The 21,092-nt window shown below is 48.8% G+C and overlaps 6 protein-coding genes and 1 pseudogene across 6 annotated transcripts; 4 read left to right on the plus strand and 3 right to left on the minus strand.

Moving 5' to 3' along the window:
• Window positions 1-698: 698 nt before the first annotated feature.
• On the plus strand, window positions 699-2,495 carry LOC120676771 (early nodulin-like protein 1). The gene is made up of 2 exons (XM_039958108.1): window positions 699-1,002; window positions 1,838-2,495. Exons 1-2 carry the CDS (start codon window positions 798-800, stop codon window positions 2,254-2,256), a joined length of 624 nt encoding a protein of 207 aa, XP_039814042.1. The 5' UTR covers window positions 699-797; the 3' UTR covers window positions 2,257-2,495.
• Window positions 2,496-6,276: 3,781 nt separating this feature from the next.
• LOC120675010 (homeobox-leucine zipper protein TF1-like) lies at window positions 6,277-7,429 on the plus strand. The gene is made up of 4 exons (XM_039956101.1): window positions 6,277-6,339; window positions 6,517-6,711; window positions 6,879-7,229; window positions 7,313-7,429. The coding sequence occupies exons 1-4, from the start codon at window positions 6,277-6,279 to the stop codon at window positions 7,427-7,429; spliced, it is 726 nt and encodes a 241-aa protein (XP_039812035.1).
• A 169-nt stretch (window positions 7,430-7,598) lies between these two features.
• LOC120675509 (homeobox-leucine zipper protein TF1-like) lies at window positions 7,599-9,453 on the plus strand. Its single transcript, XM_039956713.1, has 6 exons — window positions 7,599-7,736; window positions 7,839-8,004; window positions 8,079-8,338; window positions 8,436-8,531; window positions 8,634-9,049; window positions 9,165-9,453. The coding sequence occupies exons 1-5, from the start codon at window positions 7,641-7,643 to the stop codon at window positions 9,036-9,038; spliced, it is 1,023 nt and encodes a 340-aa protein (XP_039812647.1). The 5' UTR covers window positions 7,599-7,640; the 3' UTR covers window positions 9,039-9,049; window positions 9,165-9,453.
• An 837-nt stretch (window positions 9,454-10,290) lies between these two features.
• LOC120676066 (pentatricopeptide repeat-containing protein At1g69290-like) lies at window positions 10,291-12,753 on the minus strand. Its single transcript, XM_039957287.1, has one exon. It carries the CDS (start codon window positions 12,623-12,625, stop codon window positions 10,604-10,606), a length of 2,022 nt encoding a protein of 673 aa, XP_039813221.1. The 5' UTR covers window positions 12,626-12,753; the 3' UTR covers window positions 10,291-10,603.
• A 225-nt stretch (window positions 12,754-12,978) lies between these two features.
• On the minus strand, window positions 12,979-13,736 carry LOC120675011 (annotated as a pseudogene).
• Window positions 13,737-14,586: 850 nt separating this feature from the next.
• Window positions 14,587-18,204, minus strand: LOC120673990 (RNA-binding protein pno1-like). Its single transcript, XM_039955053.1, has 3 exons — window positions 17,770-18,204; window positions 16,461-17,067; window positions 14,587-14,777 (listed from the first exon to the last, which is right to left on the minus strand). Exons 1-2 carry the CDS (start codon window positions 18,028-18,030, stop codon window positions 16,645-16,647), a joined length of 684 nt encoding a protein of 227 aa, XP_039810987.1. The 5' UTR covers window positions 18,031-18,204; the 3' UTR covers window positions 14,587-14,777; window positions 16,461-16,644.
• LOC120675012 lies at window positions 14,853-16,554 on the plus strand. Its single transcript, XM_039956102.1, has 4 exons — window positions 14,853-15,527; window positions 15,745-16,153; window positions 16,237-16,314; window positions 16,525-16,554. The coding sequence occupies exons 1-4, from the start codon at window positions 15,520-15,522 to the stop codon at window positions 16,552-16,554; spliced, it is 525 nt and encodes a 174-aa protein (XP_039812036.1). The 5' UTR covers window positions 14,853-15,519.
• Window positions 18,205-21,092: the final 2,888 nt, after the last annotated feature.

Here is a 21,092-nt window from a genome sequence, read left to right on the forward strand (position 1 = left end):
TGCCGATCATTCATCCTCATCCCCTCCCTCCTAGACCCCATACACCAAATGTATATCCCTAGCTTCATTGTTCCTTTCTACCTTATAGCCATCAAAATTAAAAACATTAAACACTAAAATTGCTTGTGGTTGATAGGTGGAATACCGTCAAATCGCCACCCTGGCCGCAAACCTAGCTCTTATTTTGGCACTGTTGCTGGGGTTGATAGTAGTCAAAAGTCAGAGAAATTTAAAAGCGCTCTTCACAACCCACGTGAAAACCTTTGTGAATTGAATCAGCAATGACCACCACGGATGCAATGCCAAGTGCGTGCTAAGCTTACGCGTGATTCGAATCCAAATTCCTACGGTTTGAACCAACCCTCCTTTCATAAGGTTTGCATTGAAGATCAGGGCACCTGATTGATACTTGATATGAACTGAGTAGCACCCAAGCAAGGTATGAATATTCCTCGCCATTGTAGGAAAGCAAAGCATAGCTTCGAAAAGCTCTCACGCAAGCAAGAACATCGAACGAAACCTAACACCAGACCATGCAGGATGGCACGTAGGATCACAGAGCATAAAAGCGGCGGGGAAAATATGCCTCTTCGCAGCGCTCACGTTCCCTGGCTTTTACGGAAAGAACCGTGCCCGCGACACGCTCTCGATCCGACGCGTTTAAAACCGCGCCGAGCCCGATGCAGCCATCCATCCAGCCCCGCTCGTTTCCCGCTTCCCACAGTTTTTTTTTTTTGGCCTTGTCGCAGCAGGCAGGCCTGCACCCAACACAGGCAGGCACGGATCCGGGCCGATCGATGGCGCGCGGGCGGACGATGATGATGCGGCGCGCGTTCCTGGCGTGCCTGGTGGCGGCGTGGGCGTCGTCCACCGCGTCCGCGTTCGTGTTCAAGGCGGGCGGCACGGGCGAGTGGCGCGTGCCCGCCGGCGCCAACGCCAACGCCACCAACGCGTACAACGCCTGGGCGCAGCGCAACCGCTTCCGCGTCGGTGACGCCATCGGTGAGTGAGCCTGCACCCTGCCTGCGGCTGCCGCCGGTTTCTCCTCCAGCTAGCAGACCACCGCATTGAATGAGTGGTTTCCATCCAGTTCAGACTCGGATACGCGCCGATCTTTCTCCACCTGAATCATATCTTTGCCGGATACGCTAGAATTCATTGTTGCCGTGGATTTTGCATGAATTTTGTTTGATTTCGCACACGGCCACTTGTCCTTTTGTTTGATTTCGCACACGGCCACCTGTCTCTCCCCCGGTCCGCGTGCCGTCCAGTTGTCGTCGGAGGGCGGCAGGGGGGACGGACGCAGGCGGCCTGCGGGCTCTCCCGCGCTACCTTCCCTGCGAAGGTTCCTCAAGTCTGACTTCTCCTAGGAGGATGCAGGCCTCCTGGCCGAGCGCATGCAGGCAGTTTCAAACGGCGCAGGCGCCTAGAGATGCCGAGATTCCTGTAACGCTCCATCTCTAAGACTCCATCTCTATCACTAACCCTAACGCTCCATCTCCACCTCCCAACCACACCGCTGACTAAACTGGAAGAGACAAAATCCAAAGATGGGGTGATGACGCTCCTGCGTGGTATCCGCCGCGTTTTACCGCGGCCTTGCCGTTGCACTGGCGTGACGCCATCGGCGTGTGTAAACATGGGGCCCTGCTAATCGCGGCGCTAATGGTGGCGGTAACTGAGTAATGACACGGTTTCACCGCGCGGTAGAAAGTAGAACACGCCCTGTCAAAAGCTGGCATTGGTTTTTTTTTCCTAGTCTTGATTACCGTGTGGCATGCATGCACGGCGTTTTGACTGCTCCTCCTCCCGCGCATGCATGGATGCATGCATGCAGCTTTCACCTACCCGGCCGGCAACGACTCGGTGCTCCTCGTCGACAAGAGGTCCTACGACGCCTGCGACACGGCCGCGCCCGTCGACACCTTCTCCGACGGCAGCACCGTGTTCACCTTCCCCCGCTCCGGCCCCTACTACTTCATCAGCGGCACCAGGGACAACTGCAACCGCGGCGAGAAGCTCATCGTCGTCGTCATGGCCGAGCGATCGGCCGTCGGCAACGCCACCGAGCCGGGCGCGGGGCTGGCGCCATCGCCCAACGGCCCCTACTCGACCTACTCCCCGCCGCCGCCATTCGGCATCGACATCTCGCCGCCGGCGTACCCGCCGCCACCCAGTGACGCGGCACCCAAGGTGGCGGGACTTGCCGGCACTGCCGCGCTTGCCATTGGAGCGCTGTTCTACGCGCTTGTTTGATGTGCGCGTGTTTTGTTTAAAATGGTCATTTGCGCGCGCAGTGGATGGAGAGAAGGTCTCATCATATGCATGGCTGCTTGACTAGTAGCTTGCCCACATTATATGTATGTAATCGATAATATATGCCAATTGAGTCGAGTGAACCTGCATGCTTTTAATGTTTAAAATGTTATCAAATGTTGATGTAATGTATGCATTGTGGATTAATTCAATTCTGTTGGAGTGTGATTTTATTCCAAGTTGATCATGTTTGCAAGGAGTTCGATACATATATGGATATGTCAGCCCATACAAATTCGTAGAGTATATATGATCTAGCTAGCAAAAGAAATATGAAAAAAATAAATGAGTATGGCATATGCAAAGCATTTGCGCGTTTTTGAAAGAAAAAAACAAATTTAGCCCACATCGAATATTAGACAAGTCGCCTTTTTGTCTCCTCGTAACGGCCAGCCCAATATCCAATAGATTTTAGAAAGGCCGCAACTCTTTCTTTAATGGCCGCCAACACTCTCACGGTGTAACTGGTCAGTCGAACACGCCAGAGAAGTGGTTCGCTGGGCCAGCCCAAGTTCGAGTCACGGCACAAATACGACAATGCACATACGTCATTTAACAAAAACATGAAAGATCGTTGTGCTTTCTTCGACGGCCTAGCCCAAACCACTCAAAATTATATACCTTTCAAAGGCCCAACAAAACAACCAATGATGATATCCCAGCGGCCCAACTTGGTGGACATACGACACCGAAGTCGGAGCTTTGATGAGTTTGTCTTGATGTTTGAAGGTAGACTTTGTAATAGAGTAGCTCATCAATGTGCAAAACTTGTATCGGGTAGTTCTTTGGTGGAGGAGTGGCCTTGTCCACCACCAGAGATTCATGACCTGCTCGCTGCAGATTGCAATAACTCTGTGATTCAGTAATGAAGCTCTGGTATTACTCAAAAAGAAACATGTGTCTAGGCTAGATTATCAACGTAATCATTTCATACCATGTTTCATACTCTATGTCAACTTGGTAGCTAGTGGGAACTAGTATGCGTAAGAATTTTTTTGTTAGTTGATGAAACTTTGTGCAAGTTTTTTAGTTGCAATGGAGTTCGTTTGATTTTATTCACCTCCAAGACCCTGATACTAGAATTGTGAGAAACTACATGTAGACAGCGTACATAAAACTTGCGCACTTTCTCACACAACCATATTTCCTCAATCCTATTTAATCATATGTAATTTCTTTCCAAGGAAGTCTATGGTAGGCATTCATCCACTTGAACATTAGTCTCGGATCTAATTGTGCGCGATTATCCAATATTTCCAAAGGTTCTACTAAAATTTAGTTATGCTGATTTTGATTGTGTTCTAGAAATTCTAGACTCACTAGAAAAACATTCAATGTTGCCTATTGTAACCACTAAGATACGCGGAATCATTTGTGATGAAATATAAAATATTTTCTATTTCTGACAAGTGAGATCTTGTATTTCTACTGATATCTTGTGATATCAAACGTATTTTCCTTGATTTTATTTGTTTATTCTATTCTTCACTTTTCCTTTCCAACTTCACACTACTAATTTTTCATCTTGCCATGCATATTCAACGTTCAATGGGTTAGGAGACAACTAGTATGAGATAAATACAGCACACCTACAACTCTACTCAAGATGTCACCACCTAATACAAGTTTTCCTATTTTGCTCGCACCTTTGTAATCTACCTCAGTACATTTGTGTTTGATGATGCATGGGTAAATGAAGCTGGAATTAATTACCCCTTTTACTATATCATTATGCATGGCTGCATATAAAATTATGACAATAATAAGCATAAGGACAAAAGAAAGAAGAGATATCTTTCACCTGCTTACCTTGTTTCTTTCTCATATGGTGAACGTTACTTTATTATTATTATTATATTATTTTGCACAATCAACCAACTTATATGCTGACATAGCGTCACGCCCAGTGTGCGGGCCATACACAATAACAATTTACACTACGGATGGCACCTATAAATAGAGAGGAGAGGGTGTTAGGAAAGGCTAACTCAAGCAAACACTTGAACAACTTGTAGGTTGTGTATTTGAACAACTTGTAGATGGGAATAGATGAACTTTCAGGAGGCCACCCATGTTTCATGGGGTCTACTAGTGGTATCGGCGATTCATCTTTGATGGGGCCTCCTAGTAGTATTGCTGTTGGGTTTTCATCAAAAAGGGTATTTTCTTACTCCATTCCTAGTGTATTTTTTAGTTGGACTTCCTTGCTTGTAGTTGAGAAGGATTTTTTTTACATGTTTTGCCCCCTGGAATAAAGATTTTGGAAAGATGAAATATAGTACCACGTTTTTGTTGCTACAGTAAGTTTGTTCGATATCACCTTCTCAAAAGATATTGTAGCATATCTCTTGGATTTTCCTTAGTTTGATGCTTTTATTCCCTTTGATTCCTTTTAACTCTATTCATCTTGTTTTGTGGAAGTTCGTTCATTACTGGATTGTTGTTTTATTTCCTCAAGAAGGATAAAGTTAATTAATTCTCCTGAAGTAACTTTTCAATAAGCTATTCTTCACTCATGGTCCCGATTCCCGAATCAATATTTACTTTTGATATAAGGTTGAGCGCTAAATCTGTAGTTCTTTTATTGTTTTCCTAAAATTTTGATGGCATACTTGCACTCATTATATATTCCCATGTTAGCCAACTTTTTCACAAGCAATTCTTTTATCAAATACATAAATCATCTCTATTTTATATATTGAATTTAATAAATTCCATGGTCCTTAGATTGTTTTTAAGGCTGATAGATGTATATGTGGGGCATGCTTATTTTTAGTTGATATTTCAAGAAGGTCCTGCGTGCAGATATATAATCGTTGAGGAATGGTTGTGTGGTAGCTTCAGTGAATACTTATGGAGCCTTAACTATGAAAAATTGAGAAAAGTTTCAAAAAGAATAGGATAAATGCCATTAAATGCATCATGGATGTGTCTGAGATTTATTTTCATTCCTGCTCCTTTTCCTGCTCTACATTGAGCTATATATAGTATGTGAAGTTTTGCAAACGTAGTAATTATCGGCATGTTTCAACAAAATTGTTTATCACGTAAATACAAAATCAGTAGTGGTGGCCTACTGACATGGCAGTTCTGTTCTATCCAAATTGGTATTGTCTCGGTTTAGATGTATCTGTAACACAAAAGTAATGTTGAAAGTTCAAGTATATAAATAACCGTTGAGGTGCGTTGTATGTTGTCTTAATCCCTTATTGCTTTGCTCCTATGTTTTAAGTTAGCCTTTTGAATTATAAAATTTTGGAACTGACGAATTTAACACTAAAAGAATAGTTGCTTTACCAGAATGAGATATCTGAAAAGAACTCAAGCAGTTACTTTGGAGAACCACAAGGAAACAACGGTCATGGAGAGATCCCCGGTGATGGTGCCCCTAGAATTAATGAGGATAACTTGAGCATCTTGGCCAGCAACAACAATGCTAATGGAAGGAGTGTCGCCGACGGTCAGGATGGTCCAGAGCCAAAGAAAAGGTCCCTACAAAGGCTCAACGGCCGGCAGGCAGAAATACTGGAGGGGTACGGTTCCTAGCAAGTATACAACATTCACGAATTTATTAGTGCATCAATGAATTTATTTCCTTTTTTTTCACTGAAGCCAGGATGCCGTGTACAATACTGACGTTATTTTGATGAAAAATCTACTAGATATTTCTTTAAAACAAACCAATTAATTCAAGTATATCTGTTGTTAGAACTTTAGAAGTTAACTCAACTCATTTAGATTAAAACAAACAGAGTAATAAATACTTTGTTGAGAGTGGGAGTCAACCTAGTAGCCGTATCCTCGATGTATTTCAAAGAATTAAACAAACATGTTCCTTTCTGCAGGTTGCCTTTTTCTTGCAATTTTTATAATCTGTCTTGTCTTTATTTTTGCTGAACAAGCAGTTTCTTTAGCGTCTGCGCACACCCTGATGAAAATCAAAGGAGGCAGCTAGCTGCGATGACTGGCCTTGGGTTGCTTCAGGTGAAGTTTTGGTTCCAGAACAAGAGAACCAACGTAAAGGTCTGTTCTACACCATTGCAATTTTGGATCCGGTTGTATGTATGTATGTTTCCTTCAAATTCTAGCATCTCATGTAACACCCTCGAGTTTCCCGACATATTTTCATATTCATACTTGAGCTATTTCACACTTGGAATCTCTAACCATTATTATCCATTCTGTTACTTGCCCAAATAGCATTTAAGTGGCAAAGAAGAGAACTACAGGTTGAAAGTGGAGAATGAAATGCTGAGGGAAGAAAACTACATCTTCAAGCAGGCTCAGAACAATCCTCTCTGCCCCAGATGCACTAATGATCCAGGGTACCTTGAGCTCATCAAAGAATTGGAACAGGTGAAAGCATATAATCGGATGCTGCAGCAACAGTTGCAGGTACAGCATATAACTCGTTGTCTCAAGTGAACTCTTTGTTTCCACTCTTATAACCAACACTCCCAACTGTCAGTTTGCAGCTTTGCATCATATACAGACTGTATTCCTTCTCATTTACACCTCAAGTAGTTGCAAGTTCCTCTGATGTTGCATCGTTTCTTTGGCAGATGTACATCGACAATGAAGCCCGTCTGACCATGATTTCGCCTACCGGCGTATTCCATCATGGGTCCTCGTCCGGAAATGCCTTTGCAATGCAAGATGACGTTCAAGCGCTTACTGAAGTAGCCATGAACGCGGCGCATGAGCTTTTCATTCTGAGTGACCCCAGCAGCCCTCTGTGGCTGGCTGTACCCGGTGGTTCATTCCAAGTACTGAACAGGATGGCCTACGCCCAAACATTCCCCGGGCAGATGAGTGTAGGTGCCATGGCCATGGGGTTGACGGTAGAAGCTACCCGTGCCAGCGCTGTGGTCATGCTGGATGCTAAAAGCATTGTGGAATTTCTGATGGATAGTGTGAGTGGGGTGTCGATACTGATAGAAGCTAACTAAAACCGTTGTCGATTCGAAATCTGAACTCAGTTTTGAAATGACTGCAGGGGAGCTTTGGGGCCTTCTTCCCTGGACTCATGTCCGGCGTAGCGACCAGCACTAAGGTTTACAACTGGCCTCAGAACAGCGAGGCAGGCTACGATGGGGCTATGCAGCTGGTATGAGTTGTTTATTTACATGTGAAAATAGAGTGCACTGGCAAATAGTAGTAAGAACTGTCCTCTTATTATTAGCTAGTAGCTGTTACTCACAGACTGTCATGCTCTTTTGCATTGAAAACGACAGCTGACTGTCGAGCTGGTGTTCCCATCCCCCCTGGTGCCGGCTAGGAAATGCACCTTCCTGCGCTACTGCAAGAGGCTGGAGCTGGGAGCCATGGTTGTCGTCGACGTGTCCTTGGACGACGGTGCCAACTGCCAGAAGATGCCATCAGGAGTACTGATTCAGCCCATAAGGCACACCAGCTGCAAGGTATGACTTACAGCTAGGGAAATGCTTGAATTAAACTTTACCCCATTATGGATGGCATCGTGCCACAACCATGTTTGATCTGTTTCCAACACTTGTTTGCAGGTCACCGCCATCGAGCACGTTCGAGTAGATGGCAGTGGTACCCATGAGCTCTTCCAGGCATGCCTGAGCGGCCTCCTCTTCGGCGCCAGGCGCTGGGTGATGAGCATGGCGCGACAGTCCGCGCGGCTCAGGGACGTGTTCCATGTCACCAACTGTACCCTGGACGGTAATGGCGTCTTCTCACTACCAACCTGAATCACAGAATGAAACAAACTTACCTCCTTGCGTTGTGGGTTTCAGTCACCTCAAGGGGGAGGAAGGCCATCATGAAGCTGGCAGACAGTCTGCTCGCCAACTACAGCGGCAGCATCGCCGGCCTCCCCGCGGACGCCTGGATCGTCCAGTGCGGCGACGGCACGGAGCAAGACGTCAAAATCGCCTACAGAAGGAACGACGACAGCAGCAACACCGCCATCGTGTGCACGAGCGCGACGTTCCTGCTGCCGCTGCCCATGAGGAGGGTGTTCGACCTGCTCAAGAGCAACTTGCTGCGTGTCAAGGTATGCCAACGAACACGGTCTCTCCGGCAACATGGCAGCAGCACGGCCTCTGCCTGAACTCGAGTACCGCGTGTGGCTTACGGATGGGTGATTGCAGTGGGATGTCCTGGTGCATGGAGGCTGCGTGAAGGAGGTTGTTCGTGTGGCCAATGGCGTCGGAAGTGAAGATGCTGTCTCCATCCTGCATATCAAGGTACCAGAACATCACCAAGCACTGACATTGGCTGCAGTTTCAATATTACTTCAGACTTGTGGCGATTTTCATGTCTCACTCGAATATTTTGCAATTGGTCAGCATGGCAGCGGGGCAAACAAGGAAACCATGCTGATCCTCCAGAACAGCTGCTATGATGCATCTGGATCATTCATGGTCTACTCCTCTCTTGACAAGCATGTGATGGAGATGATCACGAGCCCGGGCGGCGAAGAGGCGATGAGCAACATCGCGCTCTTCCCCGCCGGCTTCTCCCTTGTTCCCCTCGCCGACCCGGCGGATGCTGGCTCTCCCATTGGAGAGGCTGGGGGAACTTTGATGACTGCAGGGTTCCAGATTCTGATGAAGCTGGCCCGTGGGACTGGCCTGTACCCTCGGTCGGTGTCCTCGGCAATCCAGATCATGACAGAAAACATTGCAACTATCAAAGATACCCTGATGAACAGCCACCCTGTTTTCTACAAGACTATCCAGACTCCCAACTAGACTGTAGCAGGGTAAGCCTCCTCTTCATTGATGATTATTATCATGTCAAATTTGAGTAATGGCGGAGCCAGCCTCTTCCATAGTGGGGATACTGAATTTGCAGTCACCTCTTGTTGTTTTCTTCAGGGAGAAGAGGGAGGTCCAAGCTTGTGGAGGCTGCTATTTAAAACAAGAAATTTGGAAAGGCGTCCATCAGCTTCGATCACCTGCATTTCTCCCGGCAATACCGTTTACTATATATAATAAATTCAGTCTTCGTTCCGCCTATTATGATGTGGAACTGGCGAACTGCTCTTGTATCAAGAGCCTGTAATAATGTTGGTGGAACCAAACTTGTGTTATGTGGACCGGTCATGTATGCTAACCTTAAGCTACTCTTTGATTTGGTATATGCATGCTATGTTTGAACCTTTAAGTTACTTTGATTTGGTACTGTGTGATAAGTTGCTGCTCATATGTTTGGGCACTGGCTGGATGGAATTCAGTCGAACTTAAAACCTTTGATACTTTTGGGAGCATCAGCTTTATGTTGGTCTCTGTGGCTCTGTAGAAATGCATTTATCTTTCAAAACAAACACACTTCTTTTTTGCAGGTCATCTCTCTAACTACGCATTGGCTACGTACTTGGGCTGTCCTGCAGAAGTCTTCTTCCCAGGAAGTCGTTATAGCGGCTTCTCGGTATTTGGCGCAGGTGGCCAAGGAGTTTTTTTTTACCCTGGCACATGGTGCTTGGAAAGCCGCAATTCTCGTGCCAGTACCATGAATAATGGACTTTGTTGGGTTTCAACTCTAGCCTACCCCAACTTGCTTGGGATTAAAAAGCTTTGTTGATGTTGATGTTGATGTTGACATGGGTGGCGGTCTAGTCTTTGGATTGATAGTCATTAGTGTGCCTTGAACTTTTTGTTGGTCTTTTACGTTGAGCTGTGTGCCTCCTGGCAGAGGCTGGGGGGGATTTCAGGATGTTCTATCACTTTGATGTAACAGTCTTGAAATTAATAAAGTTTCCTGTTTCTAAAAAAAAGTTGCTGCTCATATGTATGCTAGAAGACTATAATGGCAACTGACCAATCTCTAGTTGTTGGTTTATAAGCGGGAGGTCGATAGCAGCAGAGTAGTGTTGGAATCTTTAAACTAGTACTACTAAAATGCACGGAGTTGGAGTGCTGGACCATTATAGAGGAAGAATTTATGAATAGTGAAATCAAATGCATAAAACATCAGGACATCTCATTTTGTTTGCCACCAACCTTAAAAGATGCACTCTGTGCGAATTATTTCAAGAGAAACTCGTTATTGAATCTATTTCTGTAATACATGGTTTGGAGTCCGAATCGGACCCTATGGAAAACTAGTACATAGACAGGTCAGTAAACCTATTCCTATAAATAATACCATAGAGAACACAAGCGCACCAACTTATCCAACCTTGTTACATACGGAGTAATTACCACAGTCAACAGCTGCTTGACCATCTCTAAAGATCCATAGTGCTTGCTACAGCTTTCTGAAGACGACGAATTCAGCCACAACGCATGCTAGGTTGATAATCGAGGTTGTGGTGTTATGTATTGAGACCAGCCCAATTTTTGAAAGCTACCAGGGCTTCCATTTTTCTGAAGTTTCGCTTTCTTAGCTTTGCCACTTTCAGTTTCTTGTGGGTTTCCATGAATGCTTGCTTGTACCTCCACTTATCTATAAATATTTTAAGCTCTCGTGCCTTGTCAATCACCTGCATTGCCATATCAAAGAACCCTCCTTTCACCAAAGCATACAGAAAGGCATCAATCAACTCGTGGTTGAATTCAGTCCCCTTCCTCCTCACTTCTGTCCATAATATGAGCACATTAAAGTACTTCTCAGCTGAGACATACCCATTGATAAGTGAAAGGTATGTCTGATTATTTGGTTCAAATCTAAGGAATACCATCCTTCGGTATGTCCTTCTGGCATCCTCTAACCTCCCGACCTTGCAGAAAGCATGTATTATCGAGTTCCAATCATGTGTAGCAATCTCTATTCTCGGGTCATCAACCACTGATTCCAAGAATGAAGCCATGAGGCCAGGCCGGTTGTTCTCTGTCAAGCCTGTCATTATAGTGAGATAACTTGACCTAAGTTCCGGTAGTCTTGCCTCCCTCATGTCCTTGAACAGAGCAAATGCAGATTGGAAATCATGGGCTGTCATGGAAGCATCGATAAGAGCATCATAACTACCAGCATCAAGTTGAAGCCCTGCTGCACTAATCTCTGCCACAAGCTGTGCAGCCTCTGCAGTCTTCTGTTCCTTGCAATATGCTTTCAAGATTGAGGAGTACACACCAAGCCCTACAGAAGCTCCTTGAGCAGTCATTTCATCGAGTATGCTATGGGCTTTGTTCAATAGGCCAAGTTCAACACAAGCGTTGACAATCCCAAACCCAACAGAATCCTCAACTGACATAGGTTGTTGAGTGAGCTCAATCTCCTGTGCTTGGATGATCAACTGAGCTAGTTCTCTAATCCTAGCATGATCGATAAAGCATTGAGCAACTTCACTATAGGTTTCCTCATCAAATCCATTGCCATCCCCAACTCTGCGCTCCTTCACAGCACGGAGAATAAGCAATGAAACCAACTCAAAGTTGCTTGATTTTAGGTACCCACTGACCAGATTCTTGAAAAATCCCTTCTTGCTGAATCCCAGAGCATCAAGCAATGTATCCAGCTCATCAACCCGGCTGGGAACACCTCTCCAAGCATACAAGAAGGCAAGTGACCCAAAGCTCTCTACGTCTGGTGCGACCCCAACGGCCGACATAGTCTCCAGGACTCTCTCAGCATCAGCCACCGAACCAATCCTGCGGCAGCAACCTGCAAGGACAGCATTGCAGGCAGCGAGATCAGGGCGCATCGCCGCGGCCTCAGCAGGAGCCTTCTCCTCCACCACGAGCTTGCAGGCCTCGTCGAACACCTTCAGGAACGCCGCAAAGGCGCCCGCGTCATCGCGGGTAACCTCGATCAGAGGGTGCCCCCAGACGGAGAACGCCGGGAGGCGGCGCCCGCAGCGCAGCATCGCGCGCGCGAGAGCCAGCGCCGGCGCGGCGGAGCCCGCCGCGGCTAGCGCGGAGAAGAGCGCCCCAAGGGCGGGCTCCGGGACGGGCGCCGCGTGCGGGCTCTTCTCCAGCAGGAAGACGGCCGCGGCGAAGGCGCGCTTGAGGCCAAGCCGCTGGTGCGCGGCCGCTGCGCCGGCGAGGTGGGAGACGAGCGCGGCGGCGGCTTGGGGCGAGGGCGGGCTGGAGGACGCGGCCAGGGACTTGAACGCGATCCACGCGTCGTCCGAGCGGTCCGCGGCGACAGCGGCGAGGAGGTCGGACTCGAGCGCGGCGGCCTCCGCGACGGGGAGCGTCTTTCTGGGGGCGGTGTCATGGGCCGGGGGTGGGGGCGGCGGTGGCGGTTGGGGCCTCGGACGCGGCGCGAAAACGGAGGGCTGGAGGAAGGAGTAGACGGTGGGGATCTCGTGGGGCTCGGAGGAGGAGGAGGAGGAGAAGGCCCGCGCGGCGAGGGGCAGAGGTAGCCGGCGCCGGAGGCGGAGTAGAGCGCGCATTTGGCGGGGGTGCTTCTGCCGTCGAGGTGTTCGACCGTTTGCCTAGGAAGCGAGGGAAGAACCGAGGAACGGGGATCACAGGACAACCCCTGATTCCTGAACCCTGTCGCTGGCTGATTGAATACGGGATGCATCACGGGAGCCGTCCGATTTACATTCAGACGGCCTGGATTCAGGGGCGGAGCTGAGGCTTGGCACTGGAGTCTGTCGACCCCGATGAATTTTGGGAAAACCAGTGGCAAAGTACTGTAGCTAGTTGTTAATAGTCCATTAAGACCCTGCTCTTTTCTACGTAAGACTGACTTCAACAGCAGAGGCAAAGCTATTTTTGCATGTCAAGTTGGCACTGTGCATCACAAGATTCGTCTCCAACAGCAGAGGCAGTTTGCCTCCGAGGAGAGAGGAGGTGTAAAAATACATCCCCTCTCTCCTCGAATGCATTTTGCGAGCGGCGGCGGCGGCGGCGACGCGGAGGGGGCGCCGCCGCACTCGACCTCGACGTGCTACACGGCCTGGGTGACGCACTGGCCACAGTCCCCCGTGGAGAGGTCGCCCTCGCACTGCGCCGTGGCGTAGACGGCCTGGTAGCTGGCGACGACGAAGGCGCCGGAGCTTGTTGCGACGCCGCCCTCGAGCACGGCGAAGGCGGTGTCCTGGCGCACCTCGAAGTCGCCCCCGCGCGGGCTGCCCGTGCTGCAGGTCTTGAAGAGCATCTGGACGCCCGAGACCTGGGGGAAGCTGGAGACATCGTAGAGCGCGAGGCAGCCGGCGAGCTGGACCCGCGCCGCGACGGAGGCGCCGCAGATGTCGCGCCAGGAGGACATGGCGCGGGAGACGCAGGAGGCGCAGTCGGAGCCGGAGAGGTCCCCGTGGCACTGGATCCCGCCGAGGAGGGGGAGGAGGTCTTGTAGAACTTGGCGGAGCCGGTCTGCGCGGAGAGCGCGCTGGAGAGGGCGGCGACGGTCGGGGGCGGCGCGCCGCCCGGGAAGCTCTGGTTGGCGCAGCCCTTGTAGACGAGAGCGTCGAGGTCGGCGCACGACACGAGCTGCGGCGCGTGGAGGAGGAGGAAGGCGGCGGCGGCCAGCAGCTGAAACCGGCGCGCCCCGCCCATCAGGAATCGCAGGTTCCGCTGGTCCGGATCTCTCGCTCCCTTCCCTCTGCTCTGCACCGCGAGGAGGGCCGGGGAGCAGAGGCCGCCGCGAGGAGGGCTGGGGAGCAAAGGCCGCCGTCGCGAGGAGCCCCTGCTCGACGACGACCTGACCGGCCGCGAGGAGGTCCCGCCGGCTGGGGAGCAGAGGTGAGGACAGGAAGAGGACGTCGGAGGAAGACGAGGGGTGCGCTTGGAGCAGAGCTCAAGGCAGAGCTCGCTCCGCGCCGCCATCGGCCGCTGCCCTGGCACCTTCTCCCGCCGAGGAGCTGGCCCGAGGAGGGGGGAGGGAGGACCGTAGGAGGGTGAGGGACGGAGAGGTAGATTTTGCGTGTGCTGTTGGAGATCAGTGTTTTTGCAATGGAGATGCAAAACCTGTACGTGAGGCAAACCAATGAATGCATCTCTCATTTTGCATTCGCTTGTTGAAGTCGGCCTAAGACCCCGATGCTCTTCTGTTCTGGCTTCGCCCCTGCCTGGATTTGAGAGGGAGGTGATGCACGGGGCTGGAACCTGGAAACAACGCGCGTGATGACTGATGAACTGAAAATGCTATGTCGGCGGCGCTGCAGAGGAAGAAGGAACACCCCGTCGGATTTCTTTGCCGCCGCCACCAGGGGTGGCGCCGCTTCGTGGAAATAGCACATTTCCCTCGTCGGTATCGGCACCGCAGTTTGAATTCGAACGAAGAAATCACCAGACAGATCAAACCGATCACACATGCTAGTTCATCTTCAACAGAAGAGTCACTGGACTGTCGCAATTCCGACACGGACGTTCTTCCCCATTACAGATAATAATACTAGAAACAACAAACCAGCAAATGTAAACTCTATAATAAAGAAAAATAACCATGTTCAGACAGGCACCCAGCAAGGAAGTCGATGCAGCATTTACACCAGTACAAAAGGTAGCGCAACTTGACAAATGGCACATCTACACAGTAACAAGACTACCATGCCATGCAGTTCCTAATCCCCGTGCAGTAACAGCTCGTGTTTCAGCCTCTGATCTTAAGGCGCCGCCTAGGCGCCGCCTAGGCGACAAGGCGTGATTGGCAGCCTGGGCGTCTGCTTCGCCTTGGTCGACTGCGTATGGCGTCCGCTTTGCGCCGAAGGCGTCGCCTAGGCGTCTCCTGGGCGTCCAATTGGATGAGGCGGGCGCCATACGTGAGGCCCAGGCGGGAAACAGGGGAGGCGCGCGGGAGACCGAGTGCGCGGGAGGAAATCGAGCCAGCGGCGGGAAATCGAGCGGGAACCGAGGGCGGCGCGGGAAATAGAGGCCGGCCGCTTGCAATCGACGCGATTTGGGAGGGAAACGGAGAGAGCTGACCTGTGGATAGGGAGGGAAGAGAAGAGGGCGGCGCCTGGAGCTGACCGTCCGCCTGCGCCTCATCCGAGGCGGACCTCGCGCAGCTCTCCGCCGCCATCGCGGCTGGGGAGGACTTGGGCCCCTTCGTGCGCCGGGCGTTCGCGTGCGGCCGCCCCGAGCCGCTGCTCGCCTCGCTCCATGCCGCGGTGCGGGACCGGGAGGCCGAGATCGAGGAGCTCTACCGCGCCCACTTCCACGACTTCATCCGCGCCGTCGACGACCTCCGCTCCCTCCTCGCCGACGCCGACGCGCTCAAGGGCTCCCTCTCGGCGTCCCACTCCGCGCTCCTGTCCTCGCCGACGCCGACGCGCTCAAGGGCTCCCTCCGCTCTCTGCTGCTCGCCTGGTCCACGACGCCACGACGCCAGCCCTCTCCTATGGCTAGGTAATTTCCAGTGCCCTCTTCTCTGCTCTATTCTTAAGGCAGCACAAAGCAACATCACATGCTCTGTTCTTAAGGCAGTACTTTGTGCTGTGCTAGCTCTAGCTAATCAATAAACAAAGTGATCCCAGCTTCTGTGGAGAGTCCAGCTTCTGTGCTAGCTCTAGCTAATCAATAAACAAAGTGATCCCAGTAATCACATGCTCTATTTACACTGCAGCCATCAAGCCAACAACACAATGGAGAGTCCAGCTTCTGTGGCAGCAGAGTATGATCCCAAGACTGATCCAAAACGAAGACCAGCAAAGTCAAATGATCCGGGCTGGGAGTATGGGTACTGGGCAGACCCTAAAGATCGAGATAAGGTGACATGTAAGCTATGTGACAAGAAGGTTCCAGGTGGAATTAAAAGGTTTAAGCAACATCTAGCTGGTGGCTTTGGAGATGTGGTTAACTGTCCAGAATTAAGCCCTGCATTAAAGAAAAAGATGAAAGACTACTTGGATTCAAACAAGAGGAGGGGACCATTGTTCCTAGGGGAGGAGGAGAATGCTGAGGAAGTACAGGAAGAAGATGTGGTGGAGGTGGGACAAGAAGCGGCAAATTCAGGGACTGCTGCCCAGTCCCAAGTCGACAAATAAGTGTCCAGTTTTTGCACTTAATTTCTTTTGTTAGTCTTTGCTGATTGATTCATTGCTCATTATTTGTGTAGCTTGCTACTTGGGAGAAGAGAATGGATGGAAAGAGCAGCAGCAAAGGGGAGAATGGGTGCTACAACGGCTCAACAAAGGTATGTATGTGTGCTACTAAATTATTTTGTCATAGTATTCTAACATATGTCTATGGCGTCGCCTCGCCACGCGCCTTACGCGCCTAGGCGTCCTTAGAGGGGTGGGATCGCCACAGACGCCTCACGCCTTAAGAACAGATTTCAGCAATATAAGCTGATGGACAGGTGCAACAGTACACAAGGCATATCAAATCTCTTGACGTAATACAGTTTGCTCTCCAGAAGGATACAAATAAATAGCCCCAGCCCCCAGCACACACGAACTAGCTATGACAACATATTATGTGATCAAAACTGCAACCATACATGTTGCGGCAATACCCATTAAACTCAATACCTTTCCGCCAACCTAGCAGATACAGCCCTAAGCTTAGAATACACTTTGCCAGCAGGAGAACCCAAGATGAGGCTGCAAAGTGAATCCCGAGCAACCTTGATGTTAACAAAGGATCCCAGTATATGGATCTTTGTATCAGCAATAACGATTCGGGTCCTGGTAGAGTTCTCAATGGCATACTTGGTCTTGCCCCCTTTCCCTGATAGGCGGCCAATAGCACGTGACAGGTGCTCCCCTCGAAGGGTTTTCACATCCTTGATCTCAAAGGAATCCACATAAAGATCATCAAGACGCAGCAGGGCGACAGCATCGGCAATGTCAAATCCAAGCATAAAAGCATGCACAAAGTCCGCACATTTCTGAAGGTTGCTCACATCTGGTGTGTCTTTTCTTGTTTTGAGTTCCACCCTTCTTGCCTGGAACAGGAAACGGTCTAATGAGTTTGCCAGATATGAACTTTAAGTGTTCAATATATGGAATAAAGAAAAACAATGGAATCATTCGCACAGTGGAAATAGGCACAGGAGTATGATTTCAGAGAGGAGCAAGATATCAACCATGATGCCCCAGTCCCAATTTAGTTGCTATAAACAGTTTCACAAGCTTTAGAAACATAGTAATAGCAACACAGAACAGCAGAACAAACCTTCAGCCAATTACAACTCAGTTCAGCACAGAACCTGTGTGCTGTTCTTGTGATTTGGAATCGTTCAGTTGACAGATAGAAGCATTGGTAAATCAATTATCATGTTAAACAATTACTTCTAACAAGACTACAATTCTGAACTGAACTAAAGCACTAAAGAAAACCAGAACCAGGTGAAGGAATCCATATTAATTCATTATATTCCGAATTGCTTGCTTCAATAACCAAACTACCGAGCTGTAGTATCTTGCACAGATGATTAGCTGCTCGCCAAGCCAGATATCGTCTAAAATTCCTGGCACTTCATCCAACTGATTAGACCAAAGGCAAAATTCTGCTTTCAAACATGCCAATGACGCGTAGGAACCTATACCATGTATAGCTAACTCAGGATTTAAGCGAGGATTCAAACTAGGCTTTTGTGCTCAAATATAAAACGAAGTGAGGAAACTGAGGCCGGGTGATCCCTTACCTTGATGTTCATGCGGATGTCGACCTTCATGTGCTCATAGACTGGTGTGTAGATCTCCATCCAGCAGCGCTTGAGCGGCGCGAAGCGGTGCTGCGGCACGGGCACCTTCCGGAACTGGGGCCTCCCACCGCTCATCTCGCTAGGCATCAGAGCATCGAACCGCGGCTTCTCCACGGCGGCCGGCCCCGCGGCGTTGTCCACCGCCATCTCAGCGGAGGAACCCCCTGCCGCGGCGGCGGTCTCGGCCCTCTCGACCTCCATCCTTTCGCTGTGGCGGCGGAGGTGGGAAGGAGCCGAGGTCTGGAGGGGGCTAGGGTTTGGGTGTCGGAGAGGAAGAACCTGAAGAGGAGAGAATTATAACCCACGGGCTAAGCAAGGAACCAGCCCAAGCCTCGATGGGTCTTCACGCCGATGAGACTGGGGAAGGGGCGCCGGCCCGCAGCGAGTCGGCGTGCCGGCGCGTGGAGGCGGAGAATATGACCCGGCAAAGAAGAAGAGAGGAAGGGTATCGAAACTGGCGATGCGTTGGAATTTGATAGGCCGCACTGGGGCCGGGTAAAAACGAGTGGACCGGGCCGGACCACATATGCACCGGCCAATGTGTTCTGGTATTATGGCCCAGCAGCAGTCAAAACAACGGCGCCTTTTTTATTTTTGTATTTTTCAAAAAAAAAAATTACAAAAATATATTTTTAGATTTAGGTTTTACAGATTTATACCCCTATGGGCGGTAGGGACCTATATGTAAATAAAAATAAATTTTTTTTGTGCAGAGGTCCTTGGAGGGAGCCTGCCGCCCCCCTGCCGGGCGGCAGGCTCCCTCATCAAATATAAAACTCCAACCCTTCTCTCTGCACCCTCATTTTCTGCCCACGAGATCCAGAGAGGGGAGAGGGAGAGAGGAGGGGTGAGGGAGGTAAAAAAACCGGCGAAGCCCTGCAGGATTTTTTATCTGAATCGCAGGTAACCAATATTTCTCAACTATTATAGACTTGTTTCTAAAATAATCATGAATTAGAATAGATTTAGATTTTGGATAGTGAAATATAGAATAGTAAACTTAGTATGACAGTACCTTACTGTTATTGCAGCATAAGGCAATGTCTGCCTCCAATTCTGTTGGATTTTCATGGACCGAAGAAAAATCCAGTATATTTCTTGAGATCATGACATGTCTTGTAATCAGTAAGAAGTTGGATCTATTAGCGGATGGTACGATAGAGATGGTGTTGTCCAAATTAGTTGAGTTTAAATATTTGACATTGTTTCGAGGTATTACAATGCAAGATTTAAAGGAATACCTGCTAGAACGTAGGAAGATATACATGAGGGTATGTGAACTAGCGAATCATCAACATGTTATTGGATTCTTACAAACTACTTGTAAGATATGGATGCGGCCATAGGTGTATGAGATGCACATTAAGGTAACTCTTATTCAGTTCTAATCACGTCCGTTATTTGTAATCTATATTTACGGAATAGTAAAATTATTGTGTAATTATATGCTAGGATTACCCCGAGGACACGGAGTTGATTAACAAATCGATACCAAATTTCAAAAAATTGGTATGTATCTTCGGTGGAGTTATGCCGCAAACTAGATGAAGGAGGTGGAAAAGATCTTCGGGTCATAGTTCTCGGCCTCCGCAAGAACACGTGACCGGAGGTTCGTCAAGTCGTGCTGCACCACCTCGAGCACCTAGTTGTGTTAACTGGGATGACGATATGGATGACTTCATGCCCCCCCAAATCGTGGCCTCGAACACCTGATGTTCCTCCCCCTGTACATGAAAGTGGAACCATAAAAGAGAGAAAGGGAAAGTCAAGAGGTTCGTCAAGTCAAACTGCACCACCTCCAGCACCAAGTTCTGTTAACTGGGATCACGACTTAGATGATTTCATGCCCCCCAAACCATGGCCTCCAAGAGATGATGTTCCTCCCCCTATGCGTGACTACCTAGATGATTTCATGAAATAATGTGTAACATATATTGTTCATCGGTCTAGATTGTGAAGCAAATTGTACTGAAATAATTTGGATTCTTCAGTATCATGGATGTGTACTCATTTAGCTATCTTCTATGTGTCACATTATGTGTCCAAGCATTTGGGGCTAGCCAATTTGATACAATGAACGATATATAAATATAACGTTAAACAAGATACCACATAAGATATTACATTAAAGGTTGCGTTCATTACAACCAAATTCTATAGAAATACGCACTGCCAACTAGTTAAACAAGACATTTAGACATAGTACATACACAATATACTTAATTTCGTACACACAAATAAATGCACAACTAGATGCGGCGAATTCTTGTAGGTGGCGATCCATCCGTCGGATTCCCGGAAGGTCCAGCCTCGGCAGCAACATTGGGTACTGATAGCTGTGGGCACTTCTTGTAAGTGTAACCGTCCGCTCCACACAAGTTGCAATGTTTTTTCTTCTTTCCAGCCTCGGCCTCGTCCATTCCGTTCCGGATACGACGTGTCTGCCTTCGGCCTATGCCCCGCTTCGTAGCTGCATCAGGGATGAGAATTGGATGGAGATTTTTTTGAGTGAATGGGCCTAGACTACCTTTGCATAGCTGATCACATACTGGAAATTCTGTTCAATGTCCCTAATTATCAATGCAGTCTCATAATCCATTTTGTCAAGAATCACCCCATACATCTTCTTAGCCACGAAAGTTGATGTGATATTACGATGATGTCCCACTACACCTGTCATTCTACAAGTATGTGGTGTAACAATTGAACATTCCCAGTGTGTCTTGAACTTTTCCTTGTATGCATGCACTCGCCATGTACAGTCTCTATCTGCACACCTCACCTCGTATTCTTTGCTGCTAGACTTCAGTACTCTGAATTCCTTCCTCAGAGATACAGCCTAGAGCTTCACAGCATCCTTCACATCCTCAATGGTACGATACTTTGCCCCTTGTATGACCTCATTCACTCTGTATTCAAACTCCGGACATCTAATATCTTGTACCACTGGATTACCAAAACCCTCTTTACGCCATTCACCTAGCACTGGGAAGCGCTCATCGTCCTCATCGTCCGATGAGTCCCCACATTGCTCTATTATTTATGCATCCTGGTCTTCTTTCTCCATATCATCCACAATTCCAGGTATCCGCTCGCCTTCATCTGCTAAACCTTGTGGTTCTGGTTCTGGAGCTTGCACGTTCTCTTCTTCTTTATCCTCTTCCATCTCTTCATTGCAGTCAGATGTTGTGTGTGTTGACCCTTCACCTAAATCACCGGTCTTCTGGTGATTCTGAATTACCATTGCGAGAGGCCACCCACTT

The sequence above is a fragment of the Panicum virgatum genome, chromosome 5N (assembly GCF_016808335.1).
Source record: "Panicum virgatum strain AP13 chromosome 5N, P.virgatum_v5, whole genome shotgun sequence".
Taxonomy (NCBI): Eukaryota; Viridiplantae; Streptophyta; class Magnoliopsida; order Poales; family Poaceae; genus Panicum; species Panicum virgatum.

Excerpts from the sequence above, each read along its gene's own strand:
- LOC120673990 (XM_039955053.1), bottom strand. The coding sequence starts at position 18,030 with ATGGAGGTCGAGAGGGCCGAGACCGCCGCCGCGGCAGGGGGTTCCTCC. Across the intron at positions 17,068-17,769 it reads ACATCCGCATGAACATCAAG|GCAAGAAGGGTGGAACTCAA; the intron begins GTAAGGGATCAC and ends TTCCTGTTCCAG.
- LOC120676771 (XM_039958108.1), top strand. The coding sequence starts at position 798 with ATGGCGCGCGGGCGGACGATGATGATGCGGCGCGCGTTCCTGGCGTGC. Across the intron at positions 1,003-1,837 it reads CCGCGTCGGTGACGCCATCG|CTTTCACCTACCCGGCCGGC; the intron begins GTGAGTGAGCCT and ends GCATGCATGCAG.
- LOC120675509 (XM_039956713.1), top strand. The coding sequence starts at position 7,641 with ATGGTTGTCGTCGACGTGTCCTTGGACGACGGTGCCAACTGCCAGAAG. Across the intron at positions 7,737-7,838 it reads TAAGGCACACCAGCTGCAAG|GTCACCGCCATCGAGCACGT; the intron begins GTATGACTTACA and ends ACTTGTTTGCAG. Across the intron at positions 8,005-8,078 it reads CACCAACTGTACCCTGGACG|TCACCTCAAGGGGGAGGAAG; the intron begins GTAATGGCGTCT and ends TGTGGGTTTCAG.
- LOC120676066 (XM_039957287.1), bottom strand. The coding sequence starts at position 12,625 with ATGCGCGCTCTACTCCGCCTCCGGCGCCGGCTACCTCTGCCCCTCGCC.
- LOC120675012 (XM_039956102.1), top strand. Across the intron at positions 16,154-16,236 it reads GGACTGCTGCCCAGTCCCAA|CTTGCTACTTGGGAGAAGAG; the intron begins GTCGACAAATAA and ends TTATTTGTGTAG. Across the intron at positions 16,315-16,524 it reads GCTACAACGGCTCAACAAAG|TTTGCTCTCCAGAAGGATAC; the intron begins GTATGTATGTGT and ends GACGTAATACAG.
- LOC120675010 (XM_039956101.1), top strand. The coding sequence starts at position 6,277 with ATGACTGGCCTTGGGTTGCTTCAGGTGAAGTTTTGGTTCCAGAACAAG. Across the intron at positions 6,340-6,516 it reads ACAAGAGAACCAACGTAAAG|CATTTAAGTGGCAAAGAAGA; the intron begins GTCTGTTCTACA and ends TTGCCCAAATAG. Across the intron at positions 6,712-6,878 it reads TGCTGCAGCAACAGTTGCAG|ATGTACATCGACAATGAAGC; the intron begins GTACAGCATATA and ends TTTCTTTGGCAG.